General features: G+C 42.9%; 2 protein-coding genes across 3 annotated transcripts in view; both read left to right on the forward strand.

Moving 5' to 3' along the window:
- Positions 1 to 19368, forward strand: part of EFNB2 (ephrin B2) — a 40524-nt gene extending 21156 nt beyond the window's left edge. The window contains exons 2-5 of one of the 2 annotated variants that reach the window (XM_027589968.2): positions 1117 to 1400; positions 16566 to 16658; positions 17394 to 17507; positions 18810 to 19368. In XM_027589968.2, the coding sequence (XP_027445769.1) occupies positions 1117 to 1400; positions 16566 to 16658; positions 17394 to 17507; positions 18810 to 19198 (880 nt within the window). In that variant the 3' untranslated portion in view covers positions 19199 to 19368. The remainder of the gene's footprint in view (positions 1 to 1116; positions 1401 to 16565; positions 16659 to 17393; positions 17508 to 18809) is intronic. The other variant, XM_027589967.2, reaches the window with a different exon arrangement.
- On the forward strand, positions 19265 to 20032 carry LOC113920508. The gene is made up of 2 exons (XM_027590703.2): positions 19265 to 19276; positions 19366 to 20032. Exons 1-2 carry the CDS (start codon positions 19265 to 19267, stop codon positions 20008 to 20010), a joined length of 657 nt encoding a protein of 218 aa, XP_027446504.1. The 3' UTR covers positions 20011 to 20032.
- The last annotated feature ends 742 nt before the right edge of the window (positions 20033 to 20774 follow it).

Genomic DNA, 20774 nt, shown 5'->3' on the forward strand with positions numbered 1-20774 from the left:
CTCTCAGTGAATTATGACCCATTAATTGTCATGGCTGGTGGGCTTCCCTGGTTAAATAAAGGATTGGATTGGAAGGATTCAGATGTGATGCTTTGTTCTTGGGCTTTAATATTTTAATGAGCCTGCAGGCTTGGCTGCTTACCGAGGGAGGGAGGAACGAGATGGGGTTTCTGAGTGTGCTGTTAGTGTTAGCACTTGTAGATGGATGTTCATTAGAAAGCTCTTGTTTCAGTTTCTCAGAGAAACTCTCCATTAAGAAAGATCTTTCAGCAGCATGGCAAGCCAAGAAGGAGAAAAGAGAGGAGGGAAGCTTTTAGCTGTAAGCGTTAAGGGGATATTGTATCAGTTGTCTTAGTTCTAAAGATTTGCTTCTAAGAATTAATTGGAGTAAATACATCTCAAGGCAGAAAAAAAGGTTTGTGGAGCTGGGACAGTAGTTGCTGTCCTTGCACTATGGGGACTCTTCATCTTGCAGCTGAATCAATACGACAGGGAATTATTTCTGGTTATCTTTTATGGGTTTGTAAGACATTTCTTTTGTTCAGTGTAATAAAAAACCCATTGTCTGATCAGTGACTGACTAATTATGATAAGTAATTTGAAACATTCTTGATGAAACTTGCCTGTTAATTAACATCAACAGCAAATGGAAACTAACAGGACAACAAAGTATTAGCACACCCACTCTTCTCTGGAATTGACGCCATATTTCTATGGCATGCCCAATAAACCAAAGCTGCCGATGGTTAAAAAAAAAAAAAAAAAAAACAGGTGTGAAGGTCTGACTCACCACCTAGGAAAAGTTATTGTGAAGTTATACAAAGGAGTACTGAAATATTACAAGTGAGGGGGTGGTAGAATGGAGTGTCAGGAGGTTGACTGATCCTGTTGCATAGAGTAAGGAGAGCGGTTTCTTTCTTTCTTTTTTCTTTAAAGCTTAGTTCCCAAATACATTCATCCCATCTTGATCTGAACTAAGATACTTTTGACAAATATAAATGTGGATTTATATAGTTGTACTTTGGAATTATTGACATTGGCTATATTGTAATTATCATTGATATTGTTAATTTTTATCAACTCAATGGCTTTTTTTTTTTATTTTATGCTTTTTAGATTTCTACCTGGACAAGGACTGGTACTATACCCACAGATAGGAGACAAATTGGATATTATTTGCCCCAAAGTGGACTCTAAAACTGTTGGCCAGTATGAATATTATAAAGTTTATATGGTTGATAAAGACCAAGCAGACCGATGCACTATTAAGAAGGAAAATACCCCTCTTCTCAACTGTGCCAGACCAGACCAAGATGTAAAATTCACTATCAAGTTTCAAGAGTTCAGCCCTAACCTCTGGGGTCTAGAATTTCAGAAGAACAGAGATTATTACATTATATGTAAGTATAATTCTATTCATTTATCTTGTAGAAATTAGAATAAGCTAAATAGGTTTGTATCAATTTTTTAAATTATTACTGTGGCGAATAATTTGGTGAGAGTCTTTGCTGAAAATTGTCCTTTTTTTTTTAAGAAAACTTAATTGAATGAGGGACCCTGTACCAATAGTACTCGGTAATATAAATACCCAAAGAGGAAAGAGCCTCCTAGAGTTTTTATAGTATTGAAATAAATGGATATTTATGAATATACTCAGCATCTCTACTGACAAAAACATTTTTAAGCACCATTGGTGAGATCTCATAGGTAAATCTTGTGCGATGACTTCTCTCTTCACCCATCCATCTATCCATCCATCCATATGTTCACTCACGCATTTAGTAATTTAGTATTTACTTTATGCCAGAAACCATAAGTGCTAGGGATTCAACAGTGAACAAGGGGGTGTAATGGTACCCTTTCCTTGAGGAGCTCATAGATTCAGAGGATGGGGGGTTACAGGCAATCCAGAATTACACATTGCGTGTTAAAACCAGATTTAGAAGAATAAGACAGAAAACCTGGATTTGTTCAGTGAATTACCTTTTTCTTCCATCTACATAATAATATGACACATTGTTGCAGGAAACAGGTACTAGATATCCTTCGGGTCACATCTGAGTTACTGCTCCCTTCAGAAGGCTGTGAAGGCAAAGGGTGCTCGCATCCAAGCACATGCCCATTAGGAGCAAACAGTATGTGGGCACAAAGGTAGGATTGTTCCAGGCCCAGGGTTTTGTCAGAGTGCAGTCTGAGTGATTATATCACTCAAGCAATGAAATATTTTTTCTTAGTTCCTTTGGTGTAAAACTATGCCCATAACTGGGCTGGAGTGTGCATGCGTTTGTTACCACGGGCTTCAGTTCGTCAGCAGATGCAGAACTGCTCTCTCCTGGTGATCCAATCCCATCTCTTGGTGATCCATGGAAATGGCTCTCCCATCTCTTGGTGATCCAGTGGAAATGGCTTTCTCAGCCTTCTGGCCGCTCTTGAGAGTGCAAAGTCAGGAATTCACCGAATACTTATTTAGTACTCAATTATATACTGTTTTTACTACATTAGTCATTAAAACAAAGATGGTCATAGCTGTCTAATTATCTCGTCCTTGCTGCAAACCTGAAACACCAGGGACTGAAAACCTGTTTTGAAGCCAACTTGACACAGAGTGGCTTAGCAAGAGTCAGTACCACAGAGAAAGGGAAAGTGGTAAATTATAGATTTAAAGGACTAATTATCATAAAATGAAAATAAGAGCATTCTGAGGGATGAAACAAGGAGGCAGGGTGGTAAAGTATACAAAATGATAGAGAAATCTTTGAAAATAGAAAATAGTTATTAGGTGAAATCAATGGAGCTATTAGAAGCCTAGTGGTTTGCTTATTTATTTATTTTAAAGACCTTTTAAGCAAGACTGTTTGCCAAGGACACTAACGTGTAGTGCAGGGACCTGATGAATTCCCACAGAAGGCTGTGCCCCCCTGGGTAGGTGGGGGAGAGCATGCACAGTGCCTGAGGGGGGCGCTCTAGAGCACCTACTGCACCTGCCCTGCTCAGTCTGTCCCTAGAACCGTGTGTACCGCCCAAGTCCACGAGCCGGCACCTCCCTGGAGATAAGCCCCCAGACCCAGATTCTGTCCTCTTATTTTCATTTATGACTTCACTTCATGAAGATGGCTTTGTACAATCTGCGTCCCCCCTGAGCGCAAGCAGGGTTTCAGGAAGCATGGTGGGTTGAGCCTGCGGTCTGAGGTAGGATACAGGAATGCAAACGCTCTGCACTTGATAGCAACACCTTTGTGTGTAACAGAGTGAGCATTTAGCAACTACATGGCATCCATACGTGACAGGTGCGTATTTAGAAGCACGATTTAATTTATAGTTATAATACTAATCTATACAGTACTGGCATCTCTTAAAAAAACTCATTATTAGTTTCAGTAACAGGTAGCCGAGCTCCCTTGGCCTCCAGAACTCGTCTCAGAGTGGCGATTTACTGTGTAAAACCTCGTGGTAGCCTGGGATAAAAGACTCTTTCTTAAAATAGAGCTAAAGGTTTCGAGTGTGAAGCAGTGAGAGGCTGTTGGAACACTGCTGGCCGGGTGAGTGTCCAGGGCTCCGAGGCTGGCCAGGAACCAGGGACACTGTCACCAGACCCCTGAGCAATTCTGTCGCATCACAGACATGGGAAGACACTGCAGAAACCTCGGAAAAGCCAGAAGCTCATTCCTCACGCCCGCCCCCGGCCAGCAGCGCTCATTAATAGACAGCTTTCCCTCGAAAGAAGACAGACTAGCAGAACACATTTTAAAATAGTTTAAAAAGTGAATGCTGACTTTCCATTCTTGCTTCTTTGAGAATTCCAAGATTTTTAAAAGTCGCCGATTTCCACATCACACGATCACTCACATACACCCCAGAGTCACACTTGACTTGAAAGAGTACCATTCAAGATGGCGTAACGGAGAGCTCTCAGATTCACAAATGAATTTTGAACACCTCAGGTCCTCAGTTCACTTTGAGACCGTTAATAATGTTGGTTTGGGAGATGCGGCAGTACGACGTGGATCCAACTCCGAATCTCCATTGTCTAAGCACCTTCAGTGCTAAGAGTATGGGTATCAACATCGTCATCACTGTGTGCTGGTTCCTTGTCACGGGCAGGAACCAGAGAAGTGATGGTGTGGAGTAGTGCTACCTACCCCCAAGGGGAACAGTCCAGTTTGTCAGTGGACGGCCCAGGTGTTGGATAATTCCCCAGGTAAACTGATTCCAGGAGCACTGGGCTAGCAGCCCGGAGACCTCGGGTCTAGTCCCGTTGCCTGTGCTTAAGGAGAAAGTCACTTTATCTCTTTGAATTTTGACTTCTAGAAAGTTCTTTTATCATTGCTGTTGTTACGGCCAGTGATGGTGGTCTGCAGTTCCAAACCATTTCATGGTTGGATATATACATCCCGTGTAGGATTTCTGGTTAGTGTGTCTCTTCTCCAATTGAAATGGGTGGGATCTGCTATGAATTCTCCAAAGACGTTTAATTTGATTTACAGTGTTACCAGATTTTTAGAATATAGTCATCGGACTTTGGAGTTTTGGAAGTAAATATTAACTTTTAATTGCAAGTGTATTTTTAAACCTACCAAGTACCCACTAAATTCCCTTAGGAAATGACATGACAAAATGATACGCTTCCTCATTAGTTCTTCTCGTAGATGATTATTTGCTTTGACATGTGGCAAAATGATATATGTGGGTTTCCTTAATGTTTAGAATTGACTTTTTCAAGTGACCTATTTCAGTAATTAGCCTTAGGCCTGATTTGCAACATCAAATCTCCTAATCTTAAATGATCCAAAAGTAAGGATGTTTGTTAGTGCCATTTGGTCTGAAAAAGCCCCTCTGTTCTTTATGACATTCAGATTCTTAATTGCCTTAAAAGCATAGTAAGCATTGTATATAACCTATAGTTATGTTTATAGTCTTTAAAAGTTTTTAAAGTTGATGAAAATAACTATCTGTTCTCAAGTCCCCATTTTCAAAGGAAGCTCTATCTCAGTAAACACTCTAGTTAATAGGAGGAGAGCATTCCTGTGTTCTCAGCCTTCATCCGTATTTGTGTCATTGACTTTTCTTGTAGACACTCTCTGTGCGTGGTTTACAATTTCTTTGAGAGACGATCACCCAGTGGTGAATGAGTCAGCAATTTTGGCATGTTGGCCCTTTGCAACGTCCAGCCTTATGAAGGTTCTGTAGGTTGGTTATCCAACCTCAGCATGGAAGCTTGCAAAATACCTACAAAGAAGTTTTCATCACTCTACCAAAATTATGTGAGTCAGAGATGGATGAAAAATGAGTGCCATTGTTTTGATACTTTTCAAGTGAACAGTGGCCACAGCAGAGCTGTGTGACAGAGAAGGCCATGGGCACAAGGCCCCTCCCAGTGTAGCCTCATGTAACTTTTACGATGTTTTACCTCAGATCCATAGCCAAGACTTGGACTTGTGGAATGGTCTGAAAGTCATCATTTCTAACAATTGTTTGATTAAAGGTTGTCCTTTTATGTACACCCTGCCGTATGCACAGTGGGCCTTTCCAAGCTGCCCGTCCCTTTCTTGGTCTTGGGAAAGTCTTCCTTGAGGAGTAGTCAATGAGTTTGACTGAGTCACGATTTCCTAGGCCGTTGGTTTAGTTCTCTAAAGCAATTTTTTAAAAAAATCAGACCACATGAAATTGGAAGCCTCCACAGTCAGCTTTGCTTTGCTGTTTCTTAGGCATAACCTTCACTTCTGAGCAAATTGCAAAATAAATTAAAATGCTTGCATACAAATATAACAAAATACTATTCTTCAAGAATCAAAACAGAGGAACCACAGATTCCGTTTCCTGCATTTTTGTTAAATATATATGTATATGCGTATATATTTTTAAATTTATTTACTTAGGTGTGTTTTCCTTTTGGGTTTGTTTTCCTTTTGTGTTTCCAATTTACTTATTTCAGGAAGTAAGTATGATAACTGGCATGAAATATAGTGGATGTACCTTAACCTCTCCTCAGCAAAATAGTTGTGGGAGCTTTTGAATATCCTTTCACATGTAGGTTTCTTTTCAGATCTATAAGAATGTGTGTCCTGTGTAATGATTATGGGTTTTCTGTCATGAATTAATTTGTGTGCTACATTTCCCTTAAGTTTAGTGATAGGACAGTATCAGCCTGTCACTTCTGTCTCTGACTTTGGGGTGAGGATTTATGTTTTAGACCTTGTATAGAATTGCCAAATTCCAGCATTTGAACACATTTTTATTTCTAACCTACAACTGTCATCTTTGTAATGGAATGTCCATCAGATTCTTGGGTGTCTGGAGGATTATCTACACACACCACTTGGGGTGACAGATGAGTGTGGTAGGTGGGAGTCTGGAGTCAGACAGACCAGGGTTCTTGAATGCCCTTCAACAAGTAACTTCCCCAGCCTCTGTCTTGAGCTCTTCATCTGTGAACTGGGCATAGTATCAGTATCAGCTTTGCAGGTTGATAGAGTTTAAATGGGTGTTACGTGTCAAGTGCTCATTTCCAAGGTTGGCTCCTAATAAGTACAACGAAGGGGTCCCCTTGGAGCAGAACGTGTGAGGCGGAAGACCAAGGGCAAAGCGATGCCTTCCTACAAGCTAGCGGGCGGGGAAGATGTACTCACAAAGTGTAATGTATTTGCACACCATCCCTAAAATGAAACTCCAGAGAGTTTACAAGTTTCAGTAATGCTGCATAACTTAATTATAAGATCTCTGCTCTTTGTCTTCTTGGAGTGTTATAAAAGTTCTTTTGTCCTTAGGCTTTCTTTACCAAGAAACATGCATTTATGTATCTTTTTGTTGGTGGAATTGCCCGAGCTTGTTAGCAGATCCTCTGTAAGACCCAAAAGAGACAGACCGGGAGGAGTGTTCTGTACATATAATCATTTCCCCACTTGTCATTTCACCAACCTTGCCAGAGCTTTTTCTCAGTTCCCCCGCACACAAAGGAAACACTGTATTTTTATTGATAATTTCAGCAGCATCCTAATGTAGTGTAAGTATTCTCCTAGAGAAAAGAAAAAGTGTGTCAGGGTTGCCTTGTCACTGAGACTAGCTGGGAAAGAACGTTTCATTAGTCTGATAATTAGAAGTGGTGTTTCTCTTATTTTTTAACATAATGTGAAATCCTCCTCTGACGATACTGAAGGCTCTTTCAGAGTGTATCAGTAAGACTCCTGGTTCAATTTCATAATGAATAAAACTTACATTCTTTACACTTAAGTTACAAAGTCTCAGCTTCTGCTTAACTGGCGATTGGACTGAGAAACTTCTGGCTCTGTCCACATCCAGTGGTGTCACCTGGGCAGTAGTGAGAATCCTGTGAACACTCTTCCTTATTCCCAAAAGTCACCAAGGAAAGAATAAGATGACTGATTCCTTAAAAAAGGAGTTCTTTACAGATTGCCCAGAGTAAAACTGCCTTTACAGTTTCATAAAATACATGTTAATATCTCTAGTGCCTGTATTTACTTAGCCTTATAAATAATCAAATAATACTAGAGACTGAGCGAGAGTGAGTTTCTTTCTTAATAGCCTTTAAATATTCACCTTGAAGATCAACACTTAAAGCAAAATAAAGCACTTTAAAAAAAAATAGCCAAGAGGCATAGACAGACATAAAAAGATCACTTTGAGTAAACTTATTTATGTAGTTCTTAAGAGTCACACATTTGTTCCTAAAATTCTGAGATTCCAGACTAGGTGTTTGATCACTTAAAAAGGGAAGTGTTATGGCCTCACATACTCTGTGTCACTTTGCAGTCTCAAAAACAGGTGGTAGAGAAATTTGTATCACTCTGAGAACAGGAGAACTTAGAAAGTCTGAGTAGTTCCTAAATGGTACATGTACGGTTCACCCTGCCATGAAACACAAAAGTCAAGACTCCAGCCAGGGCTAGGGGACCCTTAGACCAGCATCTTCAGCCTGTGATGGTGCCCCTGGGTCAGCAAGCATACAGAGGCATACCTCGTGAGACAAAAGGTCGTGTACATACGTGTTCGTCCCATGCGTGGTGTAGTAAAGGGAGTGTGCATACATGCATGCCTCACCCACTTCCACAGTGACAGTGTAGACTCTTACGTGTACACACAGAACATACGTAGCAGTATGAAGAAGCTCACACAGGTCAGACACCTAATGATCGCTGGGCTTGTCCAAACGTGTTGGGCCAGCGCCCTGTTTTATATCGTGTAACCTAGAACTGACTTCAGTCGTAGTCCCCAGAGCTGAATTCAGAAAATCCTACAGGAGCAGGTGGAAGGGAGAAAGGGTCAGCAGGGAAGGGGGCTGTAATAGCAGCATGTCAGGTCTTTCACATTTCCTCTTTATTTTTAGATCTTTTCATCAATGCTGTGTCTTATTAAGACATGCTACTGTGCAGTTTTAAAAAGTTATCAAGTCCTTCAAGCCCCTCAACGGGAAGTTGCTAATAGTAAAATTATCAAAATGTTCAATTTTTCAAATATACAAACTGAGACAATGAGACTTCAGATTTCCTTAGTCAAGTACAAGTGCTACGGTTGAGGTGGATGGATGGATGGGCGGATGGATAGGCGGATGGATGGACAGACGGATGGATGGGTGGGTGGGCGGGCAGCACGTTGGGCACGAGCATGATTGATGACGTTGCAGGGGGGCCCAGGCTGTGTGTTACTAACAAGAGTTCTGCTTTGCAAATGGCTTTTTGCATTAGTGATGTAGCCCCGGTTTCATCGTTTCTGAGGTTCAACAAGGAGATGAAGGTATTCTTTTATTGAAGCAAACATGTGGAAAATTGCTCTGGATTCCTAGAGAATAGAACATGTCCCCTGAATGGAATAAGGTTCATGTGTAGGGCACATTCAGACAGGACACTTTATTGGGGTTACCACTGGTCTCTGGATGGTCAAAGCAAATAACATCACGTCCATCTAAACTCTCATGCCGTGGACAGTGGCGCATTTTCTCCTCTGCAGTGTTCTATGCGAAACTGTCAGCAAACATTAATTCAGTCACTAGTGAAGTCTTACCACCCAGAGATGAACTCAGCCTCAGATGGGTACTTTCCACTTCAGTGCTGCAGATGCCCAATTACTGGACCATTAATATCATTGCATGCGATTAGTGACAGTAGAATGAGCAAGAAGTTATGGGATGGGCGCCCTCCCCGCCATGAACTTTTTACTCCAACCCTTTGCTATCTAGGCATTTCCATATCTCCGCACGGATATTTTAATAATTAAGACTTAAAAAGCCAGGAGTGGGCAGTGGATCGTGTGCTAGAAATAATTCACTCCAGCACATGCTTCTTCATGGTTCAGAATGTTACCATGAGATATTATCACTGTCTCTTGACCAGGAAGCCTCAGTTTTACAAATCTGAATGTTTAAGTAAGGCTAATATAGACAATAGGGAATAACGTTTTATCTTTAGACCTCTTACATCATTCTTGCTGTGATTTTTTTTTTTTTTTTAACATGAGTTTGGTCATTGTATCGAAGTCATCTAGCCACCTATTTTTAAAACCTAATTCCTTTTAGTAGATTTTGGCCCATATTGAGGTTGACTCTCATGCCGAAAGGTAATTGTTCTTTTACTGTTGACTATCGCATGGTCAGGATGTTAATTTTGTCTGAATTGCTGTAACAATAAGATAAATTCCCTTAAAGCATACTAGATGAAAACTTTTTTTAATGAGATCTTTTTGCAATTTTTTTTTTACCTACTGGAAGATTCCACCTGCATAAATCATCCTAACTTTTAGCCATAAAATCTTAGAAACGAGTGTTTTCCCTCAACAGAATTCCTTAGAAATCAAGACACTAAGGCTTTGCAAGCAGTATTTTCAGGGGAAACAGAGGAAACCACTCCGTAATCAATCTCATGTGGTTAGCATGCCTCTAGTGAAAGAAAAAAGGGACTGGTCATTTATTGCTAGGACTGTTTGATCTTTCTCTGAAAAATGTCACTGCACTGCTAGAGCCTGGAGGGTAGATCTTTCATTGACATGTATTCCCTGTGTGTACACGTGCATGCTCATGCACGCACACCCACACGCACATGCATGCACACACAGTCAACGCTTCTTACCCCATCCTTTTCAGCCTGGTTGTATGTAATCAGTGATCCTTCAGGACTGTGTTTCAAAGGTAGCTATGGTTCTTAGCATCTTTAATGATTGTCACGAACTGCATCTTTGTGTACAGTTCTTGATGGCTATAAGATTTTATGAGTAAGCAGTGATAGAATTTTTATGCTCTAGATGTGGTGACTGTTACTTTATATTGTTACTGTTCTCTCAGTAGGTTGACCTCCCTCAATGTTCAAGTCTCATGGGATCTATGAAATAGGAGATAGAGTGAATATACTGGCACTTCTGCATAGTATCCTGTTGTCTCCCGCTGCCTTCCCCCAAATTAACATAAAGTGGCAGAGTAATATGTGTCATTAGATCTTTCAGTAAATGCACAAAGACAGTTGGCCAAACTGCTTCAGGGTTGTTACACCTCCTCTTATTTCTGAGCTGTCAGTGGAATATCCTATCAGTGTTCATGATGAACCTTTGAAACTGAGGAAATTAAATTACACTCTTTTATTCAAGAGCATCCATTTATATTTGATACCTGGTATCTTTACTCACATTTTAATACTAGAATGCAACTAGAAAGATACTAGTATCTTTACTCACATTTTAATACTAGAATGTAACTAATTTAGAAGGTCTAAATTGTAACTCCATTTTTAAATTCATTTTTCCAAATCGTTCTGTCTAGCAGAGAAACTAATTGTGTTGTGTAGAAGTCACTGGGGCTACGCCAGTTATTAATTCTTAATGCATGATTTACTGCTTTAAAATTTCAAAACACAACCATAGTGATGTGGTTTTAATTCAAGTGATTCTTCTTATCATACTGGAACAATGTTTCCTTAGGTGAGAAACACACACACTCTACCTCACTAGTCCCTTATACAGTGTTTAAACTGTGACCTATTCCCCACACACTGAAATCAGTTAATCAAATGCCAGCAAGAGCTATCTTGTCAAATAGGGATTAAAACAAAACAAAACAAAAACAAAACCTTTTTGTGAATCTATATTTCACTTTGAAAATATCTCCCTTTGTATGTTTCCTTTTTCAAATTGAGGCCATTTTAAGAAGTGTTTATATAGCAAAGACAAGGTAAATTTGGTGTTATGGGATGAAATGCCATGTGCTTTGAAATAAGGGTGAATTTTTTTTTAACATCCTGCCAAACAAAAATAACAAGGCCCTTGGAAACTCACGATGACACATTCTTCATCTCTTACACTGTAAGTCCACAAAGAAAAACACATAAAAAGAAGCTAGAAGTGAATTTTCCCTCCTCCTTTTGGCACATTATACAGCTGTTTCTGTCTCAGGAGTTTTTATTAATTACAGAAAAAGGCATTTATTTTTGGCATTCAGTGAACATTATCGTCTCCATGTTTGGAATCTTTCTCCTCAGTATGTGGAGAGGATACTCTTCATCCTCAAGGCATTAAATCTGCATTGAGATCTGGAGATTGAGTCCCTGTTTCCCGTAGTCCACATTGTGAATATGAATTGATGTCAGGGGGTTAAGGAGATAGATCTTAGTTTCCTGGGTTGTATGTTCACAGTAACTGATTACATTTTTATCAGGCTCCTTGTTTTCCAAACTTGCAGATCTCATTCCATCTTTTTTTTCTTTTCTTTCTTTTTCTTTTCCTTTAGACACTCCGAGAGTTGCTAGCCCTGCTGGAAGGCAGTAACCTAGTTTGTGTGCCATGCTTATTTGAATCTCACGGCTTCATTTTCCATGTGTCTCACTTGATTCTGCTTCTTTTAGTTCCTCAGTTTGTCAGGTGATAGGCTTCTGGTTCTTCTGAGTCTGTGTTGAGCTGAAGGCGAGAGACCGATGTGTGGGAAAACTGGCCCGAAGAAATCAAAAGTAGGAGGGCCAGCATATCCTGACATGGTGGAAGAGTACAGGGAGGATGACAGTGATAGAGAATTGTCATAAAATGCTGTTTGTTTCACAATTAAATAAGACAAATTTGTCCCGTGTAGCTTTATATAAATTATGGTTTTTATTCCTAGCAGACAACTGAACTCTGTTGCTTTAATGGTCCTATATAGCTTATTACCTATCTCTCTTTGGTCGACTGCTTTGATGAAGTGGATAAAAATATTTGCTTTTGAGTGTCTGTCAATCACCCGCCCCATCCCAACAAGCTACATTTTAAAATAGTTTGAAATACCCTCCAGAGTAGCAGTGTGTTTTTCATCCTTTCCAGCATAACCAAGAATTTTCCTTCATAGCTTCATAGTGAAATCCTGGAGAATTTTTTTGTGCTGCCCTCATTCCTGACCTCTTTTTGAATGAGGCTCGTATATCTGCACAAACCCAGCAGCGAATTCTCCATCTGATTAGCACAGTGTTCCCGAATGTGATAGACTGAAAACAGCCCAAATCCAATGCTGCTGCGTAGCCCCCTGGGTGCAGGGCAATAACAATCAAGAAGAAGCCAGGTTAAAATGCACTGTTACTTCCTCTCCGTGGGCACAGTCTAGAAAACACAGCCAGAAAAGATTCTTGCCCTTTTAGTCTGTTTTATTCACTGGTTCTCTTTTCCCTGCTCCGATAACCAGCGTAGGATTGCCAGTGAGTCAGAACTGCAGCTAAGTTTAAGTCCGTGTGCAAATTCACGGGCAACCACAGATGTTGGCTGGTGCAGTTTTCAGATGTGAAGAACTCTCAGGCGAGAGTGTGAACTCAGGGTACTTTTTTGCTGAGCAATGATCTCCACCCACTGAAAATCAGGCCTCAGGGGAGCAATCTAGTGATTTCAGTATACTTAGGACATGCAATTAGATCCCCGAAGCAGAAGCTTTTAAAAGCAGGCCATAAAATGCCCATGTATCTTTATTAAGCCTATTTTCTAACTGGATGGAGAAACTTTTCTAGTAATTTTTAATTTTATAAAGTCTATTTTTTTTCCTCTAGGCCAAGGGGAAAAAAAATGTCTGGGCACCAAAAGCTTAGGTACAACAGTGTTATTTTTTCCTGTCTCTAAGTGATTAAATGCAATTTCATCCATTTAGTAATACTGTAATTGTGGTGGCATTAGCTAATGCCGGCAGAGAGAGACAAAGAAAAAAACGAAGTATAATGAGGTAACAATTTATTTTTAATCTTTCTCTAAGTTAAAAATTCCTAATACATTCAAATGAACAATAAAAATATTGCAACATTGTCTCCTGAAATGGAATTAGATTTTTATCCCAAAGCATTAGCAATTTCTTGTTGTTTCTCAAAGTCAGTTGCTAAGCCTGTTTTTTAAAGCTTCTTGGTGACTGGGTGTTACGGCAGAAATCAGACTTTAATCTTGTGGCTTTATTTCAAAGCTCACCGCCATAAGGAGGGGCAGTCAGGATGGGACGCTTGTCAGGGTCCTTGGTCAAGGCAAGGAGGGCCTCAGGGGCACCTCAGCACTGAGAACCACACTCCCTACACTCCCTGATGAGGAGGTATGGTAGGAAGAGTGAGGTTAATTTTCATTATGGCATCAAAATAAGTTCGAGTCCCTCTAAATTATTTTAGACTTGCTCCGAAGTTTACTGTCTGAAGTTTCTGTTGGTTGCTGGCATCTGAAAGCCGGGTTTTCTGTGACCGCTCAGGTCATTTCTAACGGAGGGTGGGGCAAAAATCTTTCCATGGCAGAACATCTCGCTGTATTATATAGTTTATCCCCTTCTTAGGCAACCAGGTATTGGGGATGCCATGTTAACAGTAGTAATGAATTTTTCAGTATCTCCCAGTAACCTTTGCTGCTCCCAAGTTGACTTAAAGGGCAATGAAGCAGAGTCTGGAATGCACATCACAGCGTTCTGCCTCCTGGCCCACCCTCCCCCTTCACCCCCACCCCCTCCCAACCAACAGCAGCCTCTGGTGTCCAAGAACCCCAAGAACCCTACCAAGGCACAAGCTTCCATTTCCCTCTGTGCAACTCGGGGCCAGAAGGCTTTTTTCCCCTCACCCAAGGAACAAAAAAGTTTCAACTGATAAAGATGCAAAGCAGGTTCGTTCTCCTGCTGCAGAATTCTCCTCCCATCTTAGAGTCTGTGGGTGCTCAATTACAGATTGCAGTTTATTTGAATACTTTTGAGTTCTTTACGTTGGGGGGTTATTTGGACAAAATTTGGGGTAAACCAAAAGGAGCTCAGCATGAAAGCATTGATATTCAGAAAGGGCGTCGACCACAAATTAAAATCAAAAGAAAAAGAATCACCCAAATGACACACACCTCTGTGCTTGCTTCCAAACTGATGAAGGAGAAGCAGTCAGCACTTTTGAATTCTGTTCCCCAGGGGACACTTCTTTACCTTGTCTTACCCTTTCTGGTATTCATTCTCTTATTTTTTTCCTTTTAGATCTGAATCTTTGACCTTATTACCTCAAGGTTAAGATAAACAAACCTCTGTACCCTCCCCCTCTTCTGTGCATGACCCTTCAGATCTTATTTTTAACATATTTGTTAAGCTGTTAGCCAGAAAAAGTTAAGTCATTTGACTGCATTTGGGTGCACTTTTGCATGTGGGCACATTTCTGCCCATATGACTTAGAAAACATGGAGATTCCATTTGAATTAAGTAAACTAAACTTTTGAAGCCATTGGCCAAATAAAGACCTCAGCTTTCTGCATTTTTCTACATGAGAACTTAACCTAATTTTTGAGAAAGATCAACTGAGAAAACTTGAAATAACTAAGTGAAGATTATAGCGCTCCCCAAAATGGTGCCTGGTCATCGATAGCCACACTGTTTTATGCCTTTAGGAGGAAAAGACACTTCGAAATTTAGGAACCTGTCTAGAGGGAAAAGGGAAAGCAGATGGAAAAATGGGGAGAAAAACAGATTTTATTCGATTCACAGAGACATATAAAGTTTATAGGTATTTGTTTTAACGCCTCTGCCGGATATTTTCTCAACAATCTACGAGAAGATACTGTCTACTTTTTACCCCCCAAAATTATTATGGCAGTGTTGCCCATTTCCCAGCAGAAACTCAGTGCCAGCATCAGCAAGAGGAGGGAGGTGTGGTTGTAAGACTGTAAACTTTAAGGAAACACTCAGATAAGCAAAGAGATACTTATACACACGAGAAGCAGCCATTGTTCTTAAGGAGAACAGTGAAAGTAAAAGTTGGTAACTCAAGGACACAAAGACAAGTAAGTAAGTGCGTTATTTTGCAGCTAATATAATTATCTGTAGCGTGCATATTTCTATGCGTGCACGAAGTCCTTGTTTGCCATTTGGAAAACAACCCATTAAAACAGTGTCCTCGGATTTACTTTTACCAGAAATGCTGTCCCTGTTTCCGTGCCTTGCAAAGTACAGTGTTAGTAGACAAGCCTTTGATAATCCAAGTAGAGAATGACTTAACAGCGCAGAAACGTATATGAAACACTTCTGTTCCTTGCCCCTTGAACTTTGGAGGAATGAAAATGTCTAGCACTCTCCACCTTCTTTTCTCTTCTGGAACTTGACCTGTAACTTAAATCCTCTTCCTCAGTGAAGTACCTGGCAGCCTGTCTTCTCGCAGCTTTAGTTACAATGCTATTCAGAGGACACACCATCCTAAGGAGACAGAAGGGCAGTGTGTTTCAGTAGAGGAGAGCATAGGCTGTTTTTAAAAAAAAGTACTGAAAATGGTCAAATGCTCTGCCCTTTCTCCTCTTCCTCCCCCTCCCTCTTGAAGGGGGAAGCTAATCAAGCTGGTGAACAGGAGGCCAGTGGCCCCAGGACGTCCTCCCCACATACCCCAGGGTTGTTGCCGCGGGGCCCTGACCGAGCAGAGGACATGTGTGGTCCCCTCTGTCGGTCAAGCTGTCTTCTAGCAGGTAGCTTGGTTGAAGGGTTTGCCCGAGGTCCGTCTCGGTAATAAGAACACACTTGCTATTTCTGGTCCAGTACAAAACGATGGAGAGAAACTTCAGAATTTGAAGACCTGAATCTTGGCTGCCTTCTTCATCTCAAACAAGGCTGGGGAAAGAAGGAGAAGGGGGTGTGGGAGTCTCCTCATTTAGTGTTTACCGAACTTGGATGCTTGGCAAACGGGGAGCATCAAGCTAATTGTTCTTGAAGCAGGAAATCTGTAGTTGAGGAAGCAGGTGTTGTGGGATGATTACCATGTTTTAAAGTGACTGTATTAACTCTTTTGCTCTTTTGACTTTGACCCTGAAATAGTCAGTAAGCTTTTTGGAAGATGCTGTCCCTTTTATGTATGTGGACTACCTACTAAATCAGTTGGTTCTGAAGGAAGGAGAAAGCGCTTAAGTAAGCTTGAAACCAGATAGCATATGTGCACCAGTGTTGACAGTCTCCATTTTTCTTTCTTTTCTGTTTTTTTCTTATGTTTGGCCTTCAGCATTCCATACTTTCAGAAAACTTGTGACTAAGAGTGAATTCTTATTTTTCAAATTGTTTTCAGACATTTCATGTTCATGTAAACTTGGCTTATTGATTTCCTGATTTTTCTTTATTTTTTTGTTTTGTCCATTTTATTTTTAATCAGCTACATCAAATGGGTCTTTGGAGGGCCTGGATAACCAGGAGGGAGGGGTGTGCCAGACAAGAGCCATGAAGATCCTCATGAAAGTTGGACAAGGTAAAGACCATCTGCTGCTTCATGAAGCCACTGTAATCTGGTTCGGCCCCCAGCGAGTACGGCGCCGGTGCTGTTAATGCCTGCCTTCAATCCCTCGTAGCTTAGTTTTGAAAGCAGACCTTTCTCTGTACCTTGAGCCACTGACAGATTGCCTCAAGTCAATGTAACACACTTCTTTTATTGGAGATTCCTCTAAAAGTTAAGGTCAGCCAGGTACGATGTCCATTGCCATATAGTGTATATACGTATATATGCACTCTTTTTTCTTCTTAAAAACGAAAGGCCTCTTTGATTCAAAAGTTAAGATATCCAGAGTGAAAAGTAAGTTTCTGCCATTTTGCCCATTTCTGCATCTTACCTACAGAAGACTTTAGTTCACTGAGCCTTTTCACATACAGATAACCGATTGTGCAGAATTATTCTTCTAATTAGAAATTGGTATAGTAGTCAATCAACTTGCTCGTTTAAATTGAAATGTCATCTGCAATGCTCTGCCTGCCAAATGCAAGAATCCCTATAGTTTGCACAGATGGCCTCACAATCTAAACCTCTGAAATAACTAGTATAACCGTTTTGTTTTAAAAGGAAAATTATATTCTTGTATGTCACAGTACTTTGCATAAAGAATCTTACGTTCATTGCTATTTATGCCTCTTGAGATATATATCCAAAAGCTCCTAGAGCTAGATCTCATTAGACGCCTGGGCTGTAAGTAATCTATTCTTTCTCATATAGATGCAAGTTCCGCTGGGTCAACCAGGCATAATGATCCAACACGACGCCCAGAACTAGAAGCCGGTACAAATGGAAGAAGTTCAACAACAAGTCCCTTTGTCAAACCAAATCCAGGTATAGCAGCATGAGTGTGTGTGGATAGGTCTGTGTGCCCCGGGCGCCTTGGGTCCCAAGAGGTAGAACAGAGTCCGAGCACTTAGATACCACTTGGGTTAACTTGTAGTTCCTGGAGTCGGTAATCTTTGCTCTCAGTTGGTTGTCATTAATTACTCAGTCAGAACAAAATAACTCATTCCCACGAAAGGTTCACATTCAGAGGAGCAGAATTCATCAGATGTAGGTGCCAATTATGAGCACCACTCAGACCAAAGTTATTTTTATTGGTGACACTTAATCGTGCCGGTTGCAACACTAGTTTAGAGCTGATGTTAATGTATATATAATTAATGTTCTAATCCCTCCTCTAATTATATCTAATCCACAAAGAGCCCGATTGATCCGCTTTCTACATAGATTTTAGGTGGCAGCATCTTGAAATATTGCATAATGCCACATTTTTCAGGTGGTTATACCGCTGAAATTTTTTTTCACATTTTCAGTGTAAAATAAAATACCAGACGGATCCTGGGCCACAGTTTAGAATACCAGAGAAAGTTGGCTGTCATTTAACTTCATTTTCTTAACAGTCCTTGAACAGATAGCTACGTATTTGTTTGCACGCTAATGAAATTTTTATGTGGCGGTTGCTGGGCAGACCTCCGCCGTTTTGTACCCGGGGTCTGTGCGCCTGGTTGGTAGTCGTGTGAGTTTAGCATCTGCAGCGATATCCCCCCCTCTCTCCAAGCGTCAAGGAGGAAAGTTGTTATTTCTAACTTTCAATGACAAGATGTGTCAAATTCTTGTGACAAACTGATAAATGGATCATATAATGATGCCAGGCGATTTTTTTTTTCGTGCTTAACATTTGGGTTGGCAGCCTGTTCAGTGTGAGAGTTTCTGCCACCTTCCAAATATATTTTAGGTGTAAATCAAATAATACAAACGAGGTAGGAGTTGAGCGTTTTCCCAGGCCCCAGCAGTCCGGGCGTGCTCGGGCCGCGGTGCCTGTCTGTTCAGAGTGCAGGCGGTTTGAGATTCCCACGGAGCCAGCGCCCAGGGAGGAAGGCGGGAGAGCAAGGGGCCGCTTCCTGCGTGTGTCCCCGCCCGTTCCCGCCGTGGAGGGACCGTGGCGCGTGTGGCTGCGAGGCGCCAGCAAGGCCCACCCAGGGTCAACTGTCCTGACGTGGGGGCCGCGCAGCCCTCGGCTCTGGCGCGGGCGGGTGGCTGCCTGTGCGTTTGGGGTGGCTTGGCTCCCCGCCGGCCGCGCCTGGGGCCCCGCAGTGACCCTTCTGCCCCTTGTGTCTCCCCGCCTGGCAGGGTCAAGCACAGATGGCAGCAGCGCCGGACATTCCGGGAACAATATCCTCGGTTCCGAAGTGGCCTTATTCGCAGGGATTGCTTCAGGATGCATCATCTTCATCGTCATCATCATCACGCTGGTGGTCCTCCTGCTCAAGTACCGGCGGAGGCACAGGAAGCACTCGCCGCAGCACACGGCCACGCTGTCGCTCAGCACGCTGGCCACCCCCAAGCGCGGCGGCAACAACAACGGCTCGGAGCCCAGTGACATTATCATCCCGCTGCGGACTGCGGACAGTGTGTTCTGCCCCCACTACGAGAAGGTCAGCGGGGACTACGGGCACCCCGTGTACATAGTCCAGGAGATGCCCCCCCAGAGCCCGGCCAACATTTACTACAAGGTCTGAGACTCGGCGGTGCCTTGGCTTTCCCGGAGGAAACTTCCTGACCCGCTGCCGCCCGAGGAGGGTTTGATGACCCCCTGTGCCTCGACTGGACTGGAGCACAGCGGGGGAGCGGGAACGCCGCTTCTCGGAAGAGCCCCGTTGAGTTGGACAGCTGACCTCGTCTGTAGCGCCCCGGCCGTGGTGGAGACAGACGCTCGCCGGCAGCCGGGAGCCGGGCGCAGGGCGGGGGCCCGCTGCGACTGCAGCGCTCGCCTCCCACCCCTCCACCTCCAAGCCATGTGCGGCACTCAGGCCTGCGGGGAGCCGAGGGAGATGGAGCGCCTGGACGGGGGGAGCCGGGCGAGGCGTGGGAGCCTCCCGGGCAGGTGTCCCGGGCCGCCGTGCCCGGAAATGCGGTCTCTGCCTCGGGCGGCCCTCCCGAGGAGCGTCCGGACTTGACACACAGACCTCGGGCTGGGGGAGGCTTGCAAGAGGTCCAGCTTCCAGTCCTCACCGTGGCACCCCCCCCACACACACACCCCCTGCCGATCTCTGGCTCCCCCTCCACACTCTGCATCACTGCTGGAACACTCACGTTGGGGGGGTCTCCTGCTCCACGCACCTGCAACCACAGCTACAGCGGAATGGGTAATATGCTTCTCGAAGTTGTGTTTGCTAATAAGGAGCCTTGCAGCCAGACGCCAGGCTGGGCTGGCAGCCGTGGAAGACGAGGAGTTCGTGGAAGGGGGCGGGCCAGGGAAAAGGGCTGTCTGCAAATGCAGTTCAACGCCGCTGCCTCCGAAGCAGAGTCGGGTGGGGGAGAACCCAATTAGGTAGCACAGCACTTTGGTTTGGCTGAGATTTTAAGAGGCAAGTAGGAGACAACAACACCACTCGCAGTGGAGGAGGGTGCCTTTGAAGGAATCCGCTCTGATCACATGGCAACGTGCAGGAAAACCAGAGTCCCTCTTGGCTGGGGAGAACAAAGGGGCATTGCTGGGAGAGGAACAGGCCAGGAGGGAAGGGGGCAGTGGGCCGCTGATGACAGATTTGGGCAGGACTGTTGTGGTACTGGCAATAAGATGTACAGCTTCGAAGCTGTAGGAGAGTCGGTCTGCTTTGGATGATGTTTAAAGCAGACTCAGCTGCTATACTGATCACATTTTATTAAACACAGGGAAAGCATTTAGGAGAATAGCAGAGAGCCAAATCTGACCTAGAAGTTGAAAAGCCAAAGGTCAAACAGGCTGTAATTCCATCATCATTGATGTTATTGAGGAATTCTCTTATATAAAAGGTAGGTCAGATTCCCCGCCCCCTCCCCCCCCCCCCAGTGCACCTGCCCCGCCCCCCTCCCCCCTGGAGCCTCCCCGACACTTTGGTTTTGGGAGGTGCTGTGCTGGCCCAGGGAGGGCTACTGAGCGAGGCCACAGCGCGGCTGCTCTGTGTCTAGGTGAAGCACACGGCGAACCTCTTCGAGTCCTTAAGCCGGAAATCGATGATGTCAAGGGGGAGAAGGAAGATAGCACGTATTTATAATAGGTATAGAGAACACAAGGGGTAGAAAGTGAAAGATTTTTACTAATATATATTTTAA

The sequence above is a fragment of the Zalophus californianus genome, chromosome 3, assembly GCF_009762305.2.
Source record: "Zalophus californianus isolate mZalCal1 chromosome 3, mZalCal1.pri.v2, whole genome shotgun sequence".
In the NCBI taxonomy this organism is placed as follows: Eukaryota; Metazoa; Chordata; class Mammalia; order Carnivora; family Otariidae; genus Zalophus; species Zalophus californianus.